The sequence below is a fragment of the Carassius carassius genome, chromosome 11 (genome assembly GCF_963082965.1).
Source record: "Carassius carassius chromosome 11, fCarCar2.1, whole genome shotgun sequence".
Classification (NCBI taxonomy): domain Eukaryota; kingdom Metazoa; phylum Chordata; class Actinopteri; order Cypriniformes; family Cyprinidae; genus Carassius; species Carassius carassius.
The window spans coordinates 32,478,320-32,492,992 of NC_081765.1; the positions used below are offsets into that span (position 1 = coordinate 32,478,320).

At 35.2% G+C, this 14,673-nt stretch overlaps 1 protein-coding gene across 3 annotated transcripts in view; it reads left to right on the forward strand.

Annotated features, from left to right (window-relative positions):
* LOC132153212 (RNA-binding motif, single-stranded-interacting protein 1-like) overlaps positions 1 to 14,673 on the forward strand; it is a 66,164-nt gene that overhangs the window by 20,499 nt on the left and 30,992 nt on the right. For all 3 annotated transcript variants that reach the window (XM_059562557.1, XM_059562558.1, XM_059562559.1), the window contains exon 2: positions 7,444 to 7,622. In XM_059562557.1, the coding sequence (XP_059418540.1) occupies positions 7,444 to 7,622 (179 nt within the window). The remainder of the gene's footprint in view (positions 1 to 7,443; positions 7,623 to 14,673) is intronic.

The following is a 14,673-nucleotide window of genomic DNA, read 5'->3' on the forward strand; positions in this document are numbered from 1 at the left end:
AGTTTTATTTATAGATTTTGCATAACGAAAATGACAAATTGTAATGATGAGAACATGCAAGATATAAAACATTTCAATGTTTCTAATGTATATATCCGTTGGATGTTAAAAATGATTTTTGTGAATTCTGGCCACACGGTGAGAATGTTGCATAATCATAAACAGGTAAAAATTCTTGTTTGACTTTAATTGTGGCCCTCATGCTCTTTAAATTGCAGCTATAAAGTCTTTTGGGTGAAACCAACATGTCCAAGTCATATTTTTAGGTTACGCATAAAGAAATTGCAAATGTTTATGATGAGAATGTACAAGATAGAAACATTTATCCATCCATTGTTTGTTAAAGATTTTTTTTTTTTTTTGCAAATTCTGGACACACATTGAAGATTATGCATAATGGTAAATGGGTAAAAATTATATTTTGACTTTGATTGAGGCTCTCATGGTTGTATGTTCGTTTTTTGGGTGAAACCTGAAAGCGAACATGTCAGTCATACTTCAGCCATATTTTTAGTTTTTGCATAAAGAAAATAACTTATTTTCATGACATTACACACATTTCCCTTTCAAATTTTATTCACTTAAATGCCAAAAGGCTATGATATTTACTTATGCTGTATTTGTTGTAACTAATTTACATTGAAACATTAACATATAATATATCTCAGTAACAACACACAATAATAATAGGAATGATAAAGAAGCTGAAAAGTAGCGTCTGCATTACAATAATGAGGATTTAGGCTACTGGTGTGTTTAATTTTCATGAAAATAAAATGCGAATGACATGCTTATAGTGCGTCGCCTAATGATGAAATTTGATTTATCAGCAGATTGACTTCTTGTTAAAAGAGGAAGAGGAAGGGTTTGGTAGTCACTCGAGGATTATGCATATTTTCATAGGCTGTTTAGCAGCAGAGCAGCATCTCTCACAGGGTTAGGGCGGTTACTGGAAGTTCAGTGTATTTCCAGCACGGATATGATGGGCTGGCTAGGTCTGCAGTGCTCTGATAAGAAGCCAGTCTCTCCCCGCCAAGCTGAATAGTCAAACAGATGTGAGATACAAACAGGCTTTGAGTTCCTAAGAAAAGCCTGTTCCACTCTGGGAATGTGTGGGTTTCAGTCGGGGCAGAGGACCTTCGAGGGGAAACACTAGCTTCTCGTCCTCAAAGATGTTCTTTGTCCACTTGCAGGCCGAGTTCGTGCCTCATTTCCTGTTTGCACGGCTGTTTCTCCAGTGCAGAGATCAGATGAGCTGTCCTGTTTTGTTTTTGAGGTCTGTCCTGACGTCGAAAAACAGACTTGGTGTTTTCTTGGAAAGTGCACGTTGTTCAGTACGGATATTTATTTGAAGTAAATAGAAATGCGACACAGCTTACGGTCTGATATAGGAAAATTCACCAAAATAATCTCACACTATTTTACGTGTCATGAACTGCAGTTTAGGTTTAGATGTCCAAACGTGATGCTGTTAAACCATTCACTTTGTGAGCGTTTAAAAAAATTAGCACGCTTCAAGGACTTCCCTCTTGACCAGTAACGTGACTAACTGTGCCATTTTCCAGCGTGTCCTCTCAGAACGCTTGACTAATAGCATAAAGTCATTGTGTTTTACAGGAAGACAAGTTTATTTTCATCTAAAATAGAAACCAGGAGCATTTTCTCCGAGATCAGGGAGGCAGTGACTTCTCTGAAAAAATTATAGGATGAGAATGCGATCTCCAAAATGAAGGAGGGAAATCATCATTACACAATCAACAAGCACCCAGTACTATGCATTTTCTAACATTTATATACTAGTTATTAAAAAATGTCAAAGTTAATCATGTTTGACTGAAGTTCGTCAAGCATTTTTTTAAACTGCCTTAAAAATGAACTAGTCAAAAGCAGTAGCCTACAAGAACAAAGCAAAAACAGTATTTCAAAAGTTGTTTTAATTACTCTTTTTTTCTCTATCCAGTAGTTACACCAAATAAATCATCTCTCTTGCCTTCCTTTAGCTTGCTACGTTCAAATTAATGTGAGCTAATGCATTTAGTATGGTGTGAATGGAGGCTAAAAGTGACAGCTTTATATTGTTTTATTATAGCAAACAGGGAATGTTCTCAGAACGTTCAGTGGCAAGGTTCTCTCAAAGTCATTAAGAAACGCTCTTCAGTAACGTCTCAAAATGTTACCACGAGAATGTTCTTTTAAGCATCTTTTTCCCTGAACGTTCTAGTTTTAGTATTTTAAAATGTTACTACTTGTTTCAGAACATTCCAAAAACATTCACAAGTAACATTAGCAAAATGATACAATGGAATCTTCCTTTAGCACATTCGCATAAACCCAGAAGAAACATATTTAAAATGTAAAAACAAAACACAAAAACAGATATCTTGGATGTTCGGGGAACATTTGAGAAATGGCTTTCAGAAACAGCTGGGATGTGACTTAATTATTTATTAAAATGCATAGTATTGGTTGTTTGCTGAATTAAGTTGCTGTTCCTTATGTCTTTAAACCAGAAACCATGTAATAACATAATACTTTGCTGTCTAATTTCAGAAGCCTGATAGAAAGCGCTTTTATCACCCTGTTAAATGTTTAGGATCAGCAGTGTTGGAGCAATCCATATCAAGGCAGATTTAGATTTGCTTTTGACCTTTAATAATCCACCGCCGCCTTTTTAAACTCAAGCTTGTCTTATTTATCCAGTCTTGTGATCACTTCTTTACGCAGCTGCATTAGACAGTAGCAGAAAGAGCAGCCAAAGGCTTGCCAGACCATTTCAATAGGACATTGACCCATAAATGCTGTCTTTGTTATGTAGACCTTCAATGAAATGATATTTTGTTCAGCACTACTGGATTTCATGGAGTGCAGTTCTGTGGTTTTCAGCACTTGCCAATCTTGGTCATTTTCATTGCTGTCTCTGCTTTTGTGTGGGAATAAAAGGGACAGTTCAGCCTAAAATTAAAAGTAGTCTTCATTTGCTCACATTAAACCTGTAAACAGGAGAATGTCCAAGCTTCTGTTTTCCATATTCGTGAAAATGGATTGTGATTTTTATATCGTCACGCTCCAAAAAACCTGCAAACAGTAGCTTATATGATGGTGAGAAATATTACATTTCAGTCTACTCTTCACACAAAGCTGTCACATGGCTTCAGAAAACATGAAATGTTGCAAATAAATCATATGAATTACTTTTAGCATGTAAGAAAGACAATAACACTGAGTCCAAGGAGGTTGGAGGTGCGTAAATTATAATAATATTGTCATTTGGGGTGAATTGTTCTTTTAATTGTGAGTCGATGTAAACAGAAATGCTTAGTGAAAGCATAATATAAAATAATATTCATCTAAACAAACCCTTGGCACTATTCCCAATATTTAATTTAACTTATATGCCTCATATGCATTACAAACCATGTTAATATGCTATTATATGAGTGTTGAACTCGATTTAGGAGCCTGTCCTCCAACAAAAAACGACCATATAGGTCGTTTGTGCAAGCATTTATTACGACCTATATTTACGTTTTAAAGTTAAGCGCCCTCTAGCGGTCGTAAAAATAATGACAGTATCGCGTTGTGTCTGTCGTCATGAATTGACGTATAACGTCATTAGCAATCAAAATGCACATTTATTTAAATGCAATGTGGGCATTTTACACCGATCTCACAGTATTTCCTACATATTTTACTAGGTGGCTTATTCGTTCGAATGACCACACCTAACCCCATCCCTAAACCTAACCCTCACAGAAATCATGCTAAATTATGATTTATTGAGCATATACATTTTCGTGCACATCCGTTCCCTGGGATCGAACCCATGAAAGCATGATTACATATCAAGGTATAATGCAATAATCTACTAACTGAGCTACACGAAACACAAATCAGAGTGCAAATAAAAGAATACAAAACATTAATATGAAAACAACCTTTTGCTGATAGGGGCGCAATTGTAGTATACGCTCTGATGGGTCGTATTTCAGGGATTTGGACAAACGGCCTATACGAGCGTATTGGTTGGAGGACAGGTTGCGATTTAGAGTCCTTTGCTCTCAAAAGAAATCTTGCATTTGCATATAAATTGCATAATGTGGAACATTTTTTAAAAACTGGTTTCTCAAATGATTTCCCTCTGCTAAGCCAAGCCATGTTACATGTTTATGTCTTTAGAAACTTGCGCATACACTTTATTTTGAATCAGAATGATATCTATATTACATAATTCATGCAAAGATTGTTGCGTACAATACATCAAATATTACCTCTATTTATTGCACTACATTTATTATTGAGTTTAAATAGATTTCAGGACTGCGGACGAAGACAGAAGTGGAAGATCAATGCCTTTTCCCAGTACTTATATCACTGTAAAAATGATTTTTCAAAGTCTCCACAGATTATTGGAACAATAAATATACCACTTCAGTCCTTCAAATTTTCAGTGAGCCAATTCTTTCTAATTATTCGTGGAAATTTACTAGCAATTTGTGATAACTGCTCCAAAGTAAATCCAAAACCAAATTTTGTGAAAAAACATAAAAAACAGACTCCAGCTTAGATCCTTTATAAAGGTGTTTTGGCTCTTGGTTGATGGAAAGATGATGAGTTCATGTGACATGAAATAATATAATGTAAAACAAATGGAATGTATTTTCACAATGAAGTTTCTGTTGGAACAGAAGTTGCGTAAAAAGCAGGATGGGAACACAGGGGGACAGTTTTCCTCTCTCTGGGTCTCGTTCAGTGAACTGTCACTGCTGCATTCCAGAGATTCCGAGCGCTTCCTCTTCCTTGTTACTTCCACAAAAGAGAGAGCGGGATAATCACAGTTGAACTGTGAGGGCACTTGAGCAGGAAGACCTCCGAAGCTCAGAACATCTGTGTCCATACAAACAGGACGGAAGTGTTGTCTTTACCACACAAGAACTCCTTTATAGTGCGGAGAATGAAGCATTGCCGTTCAGAAATTCCCAATCATTTTCAATGCCGTTGGCCTCGCATTTTGGATCGAATCTGTTCTGGTTAAACCAAAGTTTGGAACAGTTTGGTGACATTTACTTGATGTTTGTTGCAGTGGAGCGTCTTTCTATTTGAGACTCTTTCCTACCTGATAAAGCTTGAGTATTTTGTGTTGACTTTTGTTTTGGATAGTTCATATTCTTTCCATTTTGCTCTCAGAAAATACTGGATTAAACGTGTACAAAACATGCACCACTGTTTCACCACTGTTATGACCAGAAAAATCTTTATTGCATTCGTGAGAAATCAATCCAAAGTTCCAGTTTTCACTGTACAATGACTTAACTCTTTTATCCCTCATAAAGCTTGAGTATTTTATGTAGTTGACTTTTGTTTTACTTAGTTCATGTTCCTTCACTTTTGTGCAGATAAATTGATGAATTTTGCATGTGTTCAGAGCATGCATGATAAACCACAACAATTGCACTACTATTATGAGCAAAATTGCTTTATTGCATCTGTGAGAAATCAATAAAACTTTCAGGTTTTCACTGTACAAAGATTTATCAGTCTCTTTTATTTTTGAGTACTTCGTGTTGTAGGCTTTTGTTTTACATGGCTCTCATTTCTTCGCTTTCGCTCAGAGAAAAAGATGGATTTTGCATGTGTACAAAAGATGCATGATAAACCACAACACTTTCACCACTGTTATGACTAAAAATATCTTGATTTCATCCGTGAGAAGCAAAAAATGCAAATGCAAAAGTATATAACGTCCTGTTTGTGTTATGTGTTTTAGATTGTGGTGAAACACTTTAATTGGAGCATCCAGTTGTTTTCTTAAGGGAAACATTTAATATTACAATCCATGGAGTTGCATTGACAATCTCAGGTTTTAATTTCTAATTCCAAATCTGTTCAGACTTTTTGTTATTGCATCAAATTTATTTAAACTAATGATCGAGTTTAAATAGTTGTCGGGACTGTAGAGAAAGACACACTTGGATGATCTCTGGCTGTTCCTGCTGGTCATAGCTTCAGGAAAGGGTTCTTATTAGTTCCTCATTGAGTTGCTGTGTGGTTCTTGATGATGGAAAGGTGGCGACAAAAACATGAAGACCCTATGATATTAACGACATTTGAAGTAATACCCTGCAAACTATCGTGTTAAACAAAAGAGTGTATTTTTCTCAGCAAATCTGTTTAAAATGTGCATATGAATAAAATACAGATCCAAAGATGATGTGTGAAGAATCTCTGATTCATTGGATGAGTGTTTCATGAGAGAATAGATTTGGAAGGTTTTACCTGAAAATAGAATTACGTAACACACGTGTCCTTGAGGCAAAATCGTTTTCCATGAGAAGTGGGACTTTGTGAAATTGTAAGTCTCTATCTCACACGGTGTAGCAGGGCGGACGTTTTGAATGTTGCAAATTCAACCCAAATTATAATGAGTTTTTACCACAGGAATAGCAATTCCTGATGATCCTCTTGAAGTTGTTGCAGACCTACCTAGAAATTCAATTCTATAAAACAAGAAGGATTCACCTGCATTGAGAGAAAACTAACGGCTTTAGGTCTGTTGCTTATCAAGCTCGTCCAAACCTTCAACAAAAGTGTTCAGCACGTAGAAATGTCCAGTGCCGCATTCGCTTCCTTTAGATTCCCGAAGCGTCCTCTCCATCAACTCCGCTCCTAGGTCAGAGCTTCTGGCCCCTGTGGAGCCTCTTTATGCTGACAACTGCTTTCTGAAGAAGAAGAGACTGCACTGCAGATATGGATCACAGCGCTGCCAGATACCCATCACTTATTTGCAATGATGCACTGAAAATAATTTTTAACCGAAACCGAAATTACCATTTTCATTCAGCTAGAAACTGAAACCGAAATGGGTTTTATTCATAATATTCATTATTAATAATTATGGATATTAATAAGCATGTGCAAAACAAAACGTATTCTGTTGGCTGTCAGAAAATATTGTTTATATTTTACATTTTTGTGCATGAGATATATTAACTCGCCAAATGTCTAAAACCTTTTCAGAGGCTAAAATTTCACTACTAATTGTATATTTAATTGGCCTAGACCAGTAAAATTTTACATTTCTACACTGAGTTTGCATTAAAATCTGCAGAAAGGGTTTAAACAGCAAAATGTGTTCAGATGAGCTTTAAATATTACGATTCACTTAATAACTGAAAACATCATCATAGTAGCCCAATGTAAAATAACAGCATACAGGTTGGAGTAATAATGTAAAACAATGTGTAAACAAAGGTACATCACAGGTTGTTTAACGTCTTCCTTAGTGTGTTTCATGAACGCTGCAGTGTGACGAAGGTCTGGGCGGTGTTACACATTTCACTCTGATTCTGTTCAGTAAAATGAGACCTATGTTTTACTTTTTGCTTCTCTGTTTTCTTTGACCTTGTTCGTCTCTGACCACGGTTTGTTTTGTGTCCTTCCCTCCAGCCCCCTGTTGGCCCCGCCTTCCACCCGATGGCTCCGCCCAGTCCTGGAACCAACAGCAGCACCAATCACAGCAGCAGCAGCAGCACAGCCGGCTGGGAGCAGCTCAGTAAAACTAACCTCTACATTCGTGGTTTACTGCCAACTACCACTGACCATGACCTGGTCAAGCTCTGCCAGCCGTGAGTACCACCATACATCGACCTTCAGACGTAAATATTAAGATCGAATACTTTTGGAAGACTGAAAAATATCAGGATATTCTTTTTTTAGCTGCAGTATATCCTACAATCCTCATTAAAAGAGTATTGAAATACAGGATCAATTGAAGGAATAGTTCAATGTCCTCACCCATTTGAGATGTAGATGAGTTTGTTTCTTCACAGATTGCATTCCATCACTTGCTCATCAATGGATGCTCTGCAGTGAATGGGTGCCGTCAGAATGAGAGTCTAAACAGCTGATAAAAACATCTCCATAATCAACACCACTCCAGTCCATCAGTTAACATCTGAAAAATATGTTTGAGAATCAAATCCATTGTCTGGCTAAAATATGAGTTTTCTATCCATAATAACATAATAGCAGGAATCAACAATTTGAAGTTAAAAACGTCTTAATAATGGATTTGTTTCTCACAAACACGCAGCTTTTGGCTTCACAAGACATTAACTGATGGACTGGAGTGCTGTGGATTATTGTGATGTTTTTATCAGCTGTTTGGAGTCTCATTCTGACGGCACCCATTCACTGCAAAAGATCCATTGGTGAACAAGTGATGTACATTTCTCCAAGTCTGATGAAGAAACAAAGTCATCTACACTGTGGATGTCCTGAGGGATGAGTACATTTCCAGAATCAATTTTCATTTTTGGGTGAACTATAACTTTAACAGCTTTAAGAGATGTTTTATTTAATGTGGAGGAAGATAAGATGAAGAGAGTGGCCTCCAGTGTCCTGGTTTGTCCGGATGTGTCTCATTAAGCCCAGTTTCACTGCGAGACGGTGGCTCCTGGAAATGGAGATTGATTACTGTGGCCATAGGGCTAGTGCTTACAAGGTCATAGTTGTAGTCGATTCTCAGTTCTTTCTGAATCAGTGTGCAGTTATTGCTTGATGAACGCTTCAACATGTGGTTGAACGGCTCTGAGGTCAGTCTATCGATCAGAAACTCTCTGTTCAGAAATGGCGGCACATTATTGAGTGTAATAGCTTTGCTTGAGATCTAAGGTCTGGTTCGCACTCAATGCAAGTTCAGCATCTGTGGTGTGGTGCCGATTATCACAAAAAAAATCATTTTGACTCATTTTTTTAGGTAAAAAAAATAAAAAGGCAAAACTTGTGTTTACTTTTTTTATTCTCTCACACTAGTCTCATGTTAAAATGTATAAAGTCTTAAATCTACTTATTTAATAATATCTAAAACTATTTTCTCTGGATGTATGATATATCAGAATCATATTGATTATCAGCTAATATAAAATATTATTTTAAAAATGTATCATTATCAGTGTATATTTTACATTTATTGTCCAGATATTGTCCAATAGTGCATGCTAATTTCTCCTACTTTTACATTTAGATTGCCGTCTAGTGCTCTTATCTTTAGAAAATGTTTAATTTTAAAATGTAGTTAGATTACTAATTTAATTAGATCGTTAAATGCAATCTTTAGCGAATCTAAAAAATATTATTCACATAATATTCACTTGTAGCATCTAAACAAGTAATTTTCAATGTTCTATTTTAAATTATTTACATTTATAAATGTATTTATTAATATAGCTTTAATATGGGACATGTTTTGATTATTGGCCATCACATAATGAATTATTGGTTATCAGAATATTAGTTATTTGGTAATATTATTATTATTTTTTTAAATGTATCATAATCAGTCTATAATTTACATATGATTTCAAATATTTAATTGTGCATGCTAATTTCTCCTACTTTTATTTAGATTAGGTAGCATCTTACATTAATTACATTTAACAATTTAAAGTTAAGTTTTAGTCTTTAACAAATCTGAAAAATAATTTAGATTTTTTATTTATTTGTTTTATCTAAAACAATTGATTTTCATTGTTTCGTTTGTAATATATCGCACTTTTTCAGTTTGCGGCTCCTACACTTTGGTATTTCTTGCCGCTAATCATGAAATCTTCGTCAACTCTAGCCTTTTTTAAAAGTTAGTCATCAACTTAGTCATTTCATCATTTCATTATCCCACAAATGCTGTCCATTGTGCTTCACTTTGAACCCGAAACATTTGTCACTTGCAGGATTTTGTAGGAGTATTTGGGATGGTGTTGGATAAATAAAGGGCCATTGGCCGCTCTCTGGTCTTAGTTTTGTAATCTCACTCATCATCCTGGCACTGCGGCTCAGTGAACTCTCATATTTCGGTCATTGTGTGTCAAGGGCTGCTGGGTGACTTTCCCCTCTAAGGGGTCTGGGATGAATGCCATCAATAAAAGATGAGGCATATGCTGCGTCTCTCTGAGCCTATTGGGTGATTTTCAAGCAGAATCACAGGAGCGGTCCTCAGAGCGGTCCTTTTATGAAGGCACTAGGAGATTGACAGATCAACCACACTGCTTTACTGCAGACTCAAATGACACTTATGTTATAAACAGAACAATCCAGTGTGAAGAAGAACATGGTGTTGCGAGTCTGATTTAGGGTGGGTGAGATGGCCAAACGCTATACGTAGTTACATTATTATATCACAGGATCTAGTCATGTTTGCTGAATTCAATGCAATTTATCAATAAATAGTTGAATTCAATTGACTATCCTACAAAAACTCATTAATGCTTGGTTAGTTAATGTGTATGAATTGTAGTATAGCCAGTTGCATTAAATTAAAGGTCCCATATTGTCTAAGTTGAAATTCCTGGCTTTTTTTCACGATAACTGAGGTCTAGGTGCTATTTAACTACATATACATTTCAAAACAGTCAGTCCACAGTAAAATGCACACGGCCTGCATAAAGTAGCAATGATTGTGCACGAACTGTTGTGACTTCCGTAAAAAGTTGACGTCAGAACTACAGTCATTATTGTTCCATCCACAATAAATCACAACAATGTACATACAATTGCAAATGATTATATATAAATCAACAGTTTGTTGTTTTACACACATGCACAGACATTTTTCCATACACGACATCGTAAGATGCAAGAAACATATGGCAAGAAATCTGTAGACTCGTCCATAACAACAAAAGACAATACTTTATTGAACCTTTTCGAGCATTTTTTATGAATGTTTCTGTCCAGTCTGCTTATTTTATCGCGTTTAACCACAGCTGTCATCGTTTGTTTGTCTGGCAGTGGCAGCAGATATGTGATCTAATTTCTAATTTGAGGCTGTATTACGTCGATTCATGCACCCAACATCACAAGATTGGGAAGTCGTGGCCTAAAGGTTAGAGAGTCGGACTCCCAATCGAAAGGTTGTGAGTTCGAGTCCCGGGCTGGCAGGAATTGTGGGTGGGGGGAGTGCATGTACAGTTCTCTCTCCACCTTCAATACCACGACTTAGGTGCCCTTGAGCAAGGCATCGAACCCCCAACTGCTCCCCGGGCGCTGCAGCATAAATGGCTGCCCACTGCTCTGGGTGTGTGCTCACAGTGTGTGTGTGTGTGTTCACTGCTCTGTGTGTGTGCACTTCGGATGGGTTAAACGCAGAGCACAAATTCCGAGTATGGGTCACCATACTTGGCTGAATGTCACTTCACTTTCAAGATGATATTTTAAGCTCCTTACGTAGCCGAATCTGCACTGGTTTGAGTGGGCCGCCTCCAGTTTCCCCTTTGTTTTGATGCCTCCAACTTGCACTGTGACGTCGGCTGACCCTAGTTGCCTGTGATTGGGCTGGGCGTGCGTCACTCAGAAAACAACAGGCCAATCAGAAGAGAGGCTCATGAATATTAATTAGACAGGCTAAAATCGACCTCTTCTTAGCAGACCTCCTGAGAAAGGAGCTGTAAAAATAAAACGAGATGGTTTTTGGTAATTACACTGCAAATATATATTCTTAAGGATATCAAAACCTAAAATAAAAATCCAGAAAAGTGTAAAATATGGGACCTTTAAATAGCACACGAAAGGTGCATTGTTTTGTTTTATTATTATAATTTTTGCATTTTCATTTCATTTTTCAAAACAAACTTAAAATGCAAGGTGCTTCATATCATTTGATTATTATTTATTTTTTTATATTTGGTTTTTGTTTGGATTTGAAACCTTAAATTAGTGCAAAAACAGCTTCACATTATGAAACAATTGGAAACTACGAATCTACATTAGAAACGTTGTGAAGCACATCAGTTTTAAATTAATGTGACACTCTGCAACTCTGAACCACTAAACACTGCTTTTTGTTTTGCAAAATACTCCTCAATAACAAGTTCTTCCTCTTGATTTATTTAGGACACATCCCGCTTTGAATTTCTGTGCACTCTATATTTGTTCTTTGCAGTCACATGTAAATTGACTAAAGCAGTCCAGCCAGCAAATCATCATGTAAAGGGTGTAGAAAAGTATTCAAAAGTGTGTGGTCGTTTTGTATGTATCATTTTCCCACCCGGCTCAAACTCTAAGAACAAGCTCTAAGAATATTAGAGATGGATTGTTTCAAAGGACCACAAGGTTTGTTTTGGTGCATCACTGTAGCAGAAGCACAGAATGATCCAGTTACTGAACCACGCATGGTGACTGGATGAAAGACCACTGATGTGACTTTGAAGTCTCAGTTTCCTCCTCCGAGCCCTTCATCAAACTTCCTCCCACTAATGTGCGTGCAAAGCACACACACACACACACACACACACACAGACTCCTTAGGAAAAACATGGCCATTTTGTTTCCTAATTAGAATCTGATTATTAAAGAATAAAAAGAAGGACTCAACTATACAAATATCTGTGCTTTCCCTGCCTATATATATATATATGCATTTGTATACATTGATATGCATTTACATTATTTAATTATCTTCTTAATAAATAGTTATGTAGTGCTATATAACTTTGTAATAACTTAATATATATATAGATATAGATAGATAGATAGATAGATAGATAGATAGATAGATAGATAGATAGATAGATAGATAGATAGATGTTTGTTATTACCAAAAATACATAAGAATATGTTGCTTGCCAGTGAAAATATTGATATATATGCATGTTTATTTATTTTTTTATTGATTTTATTTTTTTATGTATGTATATATATATATATATATATATATATATATATATATATATATATATATATATATATATATATATATATATATATATATATGACATCATGCTTCTTTTTTTCATTTATTTTATTTTTATTATATATACTGTATGTATTTATTTTACTTAAAACCTAGTTGCTAAATAAGTACATTTAAATAAGTACAATTTTTTTTTTTTTTCAAGGCAACAGAGTTACCTTTACATGCATTCATCGACTCATGATCTTATTTTTTAGTCTTGAGAAATCTAAAGTCTTCACATCCAATTGTAAGCATGTGGAGTAGTTGGGAGTGACCTAATGTGTCACATTTATTGGGACAATACTATTGAATGCGTAGGCCAATGTCTTTGCTTCTTTTAGAAATCAGCTTTTGATGTTTGCATCACTGCAAATAACATTTCAAATCTCAGACTGCATGTCTTGTGATGTTCACAGGTTTGTCCTCAAAGGAACTGAATCAGCGTCTTTAATTAGAAAGCTGCTGCGGTTTAAAGAAAACGGCTCAGTTCATGCATGGCTGTGACTGAGGCTCTGGATTAGTGTTGGGCTTTTTCAGTGGTGTGATCTTCTAACCCTTCACTAGATTTATCTTAATCTCATCCTGATGCCTATAGCGATTTGTCCTTTAACCTTTGGGATGTAACCTTTTCCAGGTCACTTCCCTGGGAACGATATGAGGTCAGAGATATCGATGTCATAACACGAGCTTATGGAGCTTTGAGAATCAAATAAAATGACCATGAAACCTCAGATCATTGTGCTGAGTCCATCCTCCATTCATTGGCTTCAGACTACTGCTGATGTAATTCTCTAAGGGCTGCTCGGGAATATAGTTTTATATGATTCAATATTTTCAAGCATTTTGATGAAATTCTGCATCTTGATATTGTTGTATTCCCTCAAACTGCATGCTTAAAAATGATTTTTTTATGTACTTCTTTACTTATTTATTTCAGCCATCATTAGTCAAACAGTCACTATTGGCAAATAGATTGAAATTGAAATGACTAATATCAGCAAAATACAGCTAATACACTCTGAGAATCTCTTTAATAGATGTGCAAGCCGTTAAATTAAAAGTGCAGTTTAATTTGAAGAAATTGTGACACAAATATACGTCTATTTTACAGTAGAATGTATGTCTTACTACTAATTGTACTAATAACATTATTGTTAAAACTTTATTTTCAAGGAATAATAAAAAACGCATTTCATGGTCCTATTTAAAAAAAATTATAATTATAAATTAAACTAATATTAATTATTAAAAATGGATTTTATTGAAGAGTTAAAATTTGTATTAAACCATTCAAATGTAATCCAGAACAATTTAAGAGAAAACACAGTATTCTGTGAAAAATAAAACAGAATTTGAGAACAAAAAAAATGTATGTCATAGGGCCCAAAAAATTAGATTTTTTTTTTACTAGTTTAATAAATTGCTGTTAACTGGTATAAGTTTCATGATTTCAATCAATTAGACATGCTTTTTAATGAATACATGTTACTTTTAACATTAAGACAGAGTCCAGAAAAAAAATTTAATCCAGAAAAAAACGTAAAACAGTAGAGCCCTATAAATTCAATATAGATGTGGATTATCAATAAATCCAGCCAATATACTTACATAATAAATACATAAATATATCAATTATTTAAACATAATAAATAGCATAATAAATATTTTATATCTGTCTATCTATCTGTCTGTCTGTCTGTCATTTTATATTTTTAGAAAGACAGGTAGAAAGCTTCTACCAATGCTTTACTGAATGTATCAAAAATATCATGATAACTATGCTTATGAATTTCTGTTGGGAGGATTTTACTCCCAAAAAACAAAACAAAACAAAACAAAAAATAAAACACTTAAAGTAAGCACATGTAAGTCATATTCATTGAAATCAGAGGATATGGCTTTCAAGACCCTTTCACCTTTGCTCATATCCAGTCTAGAACAGATTAAAG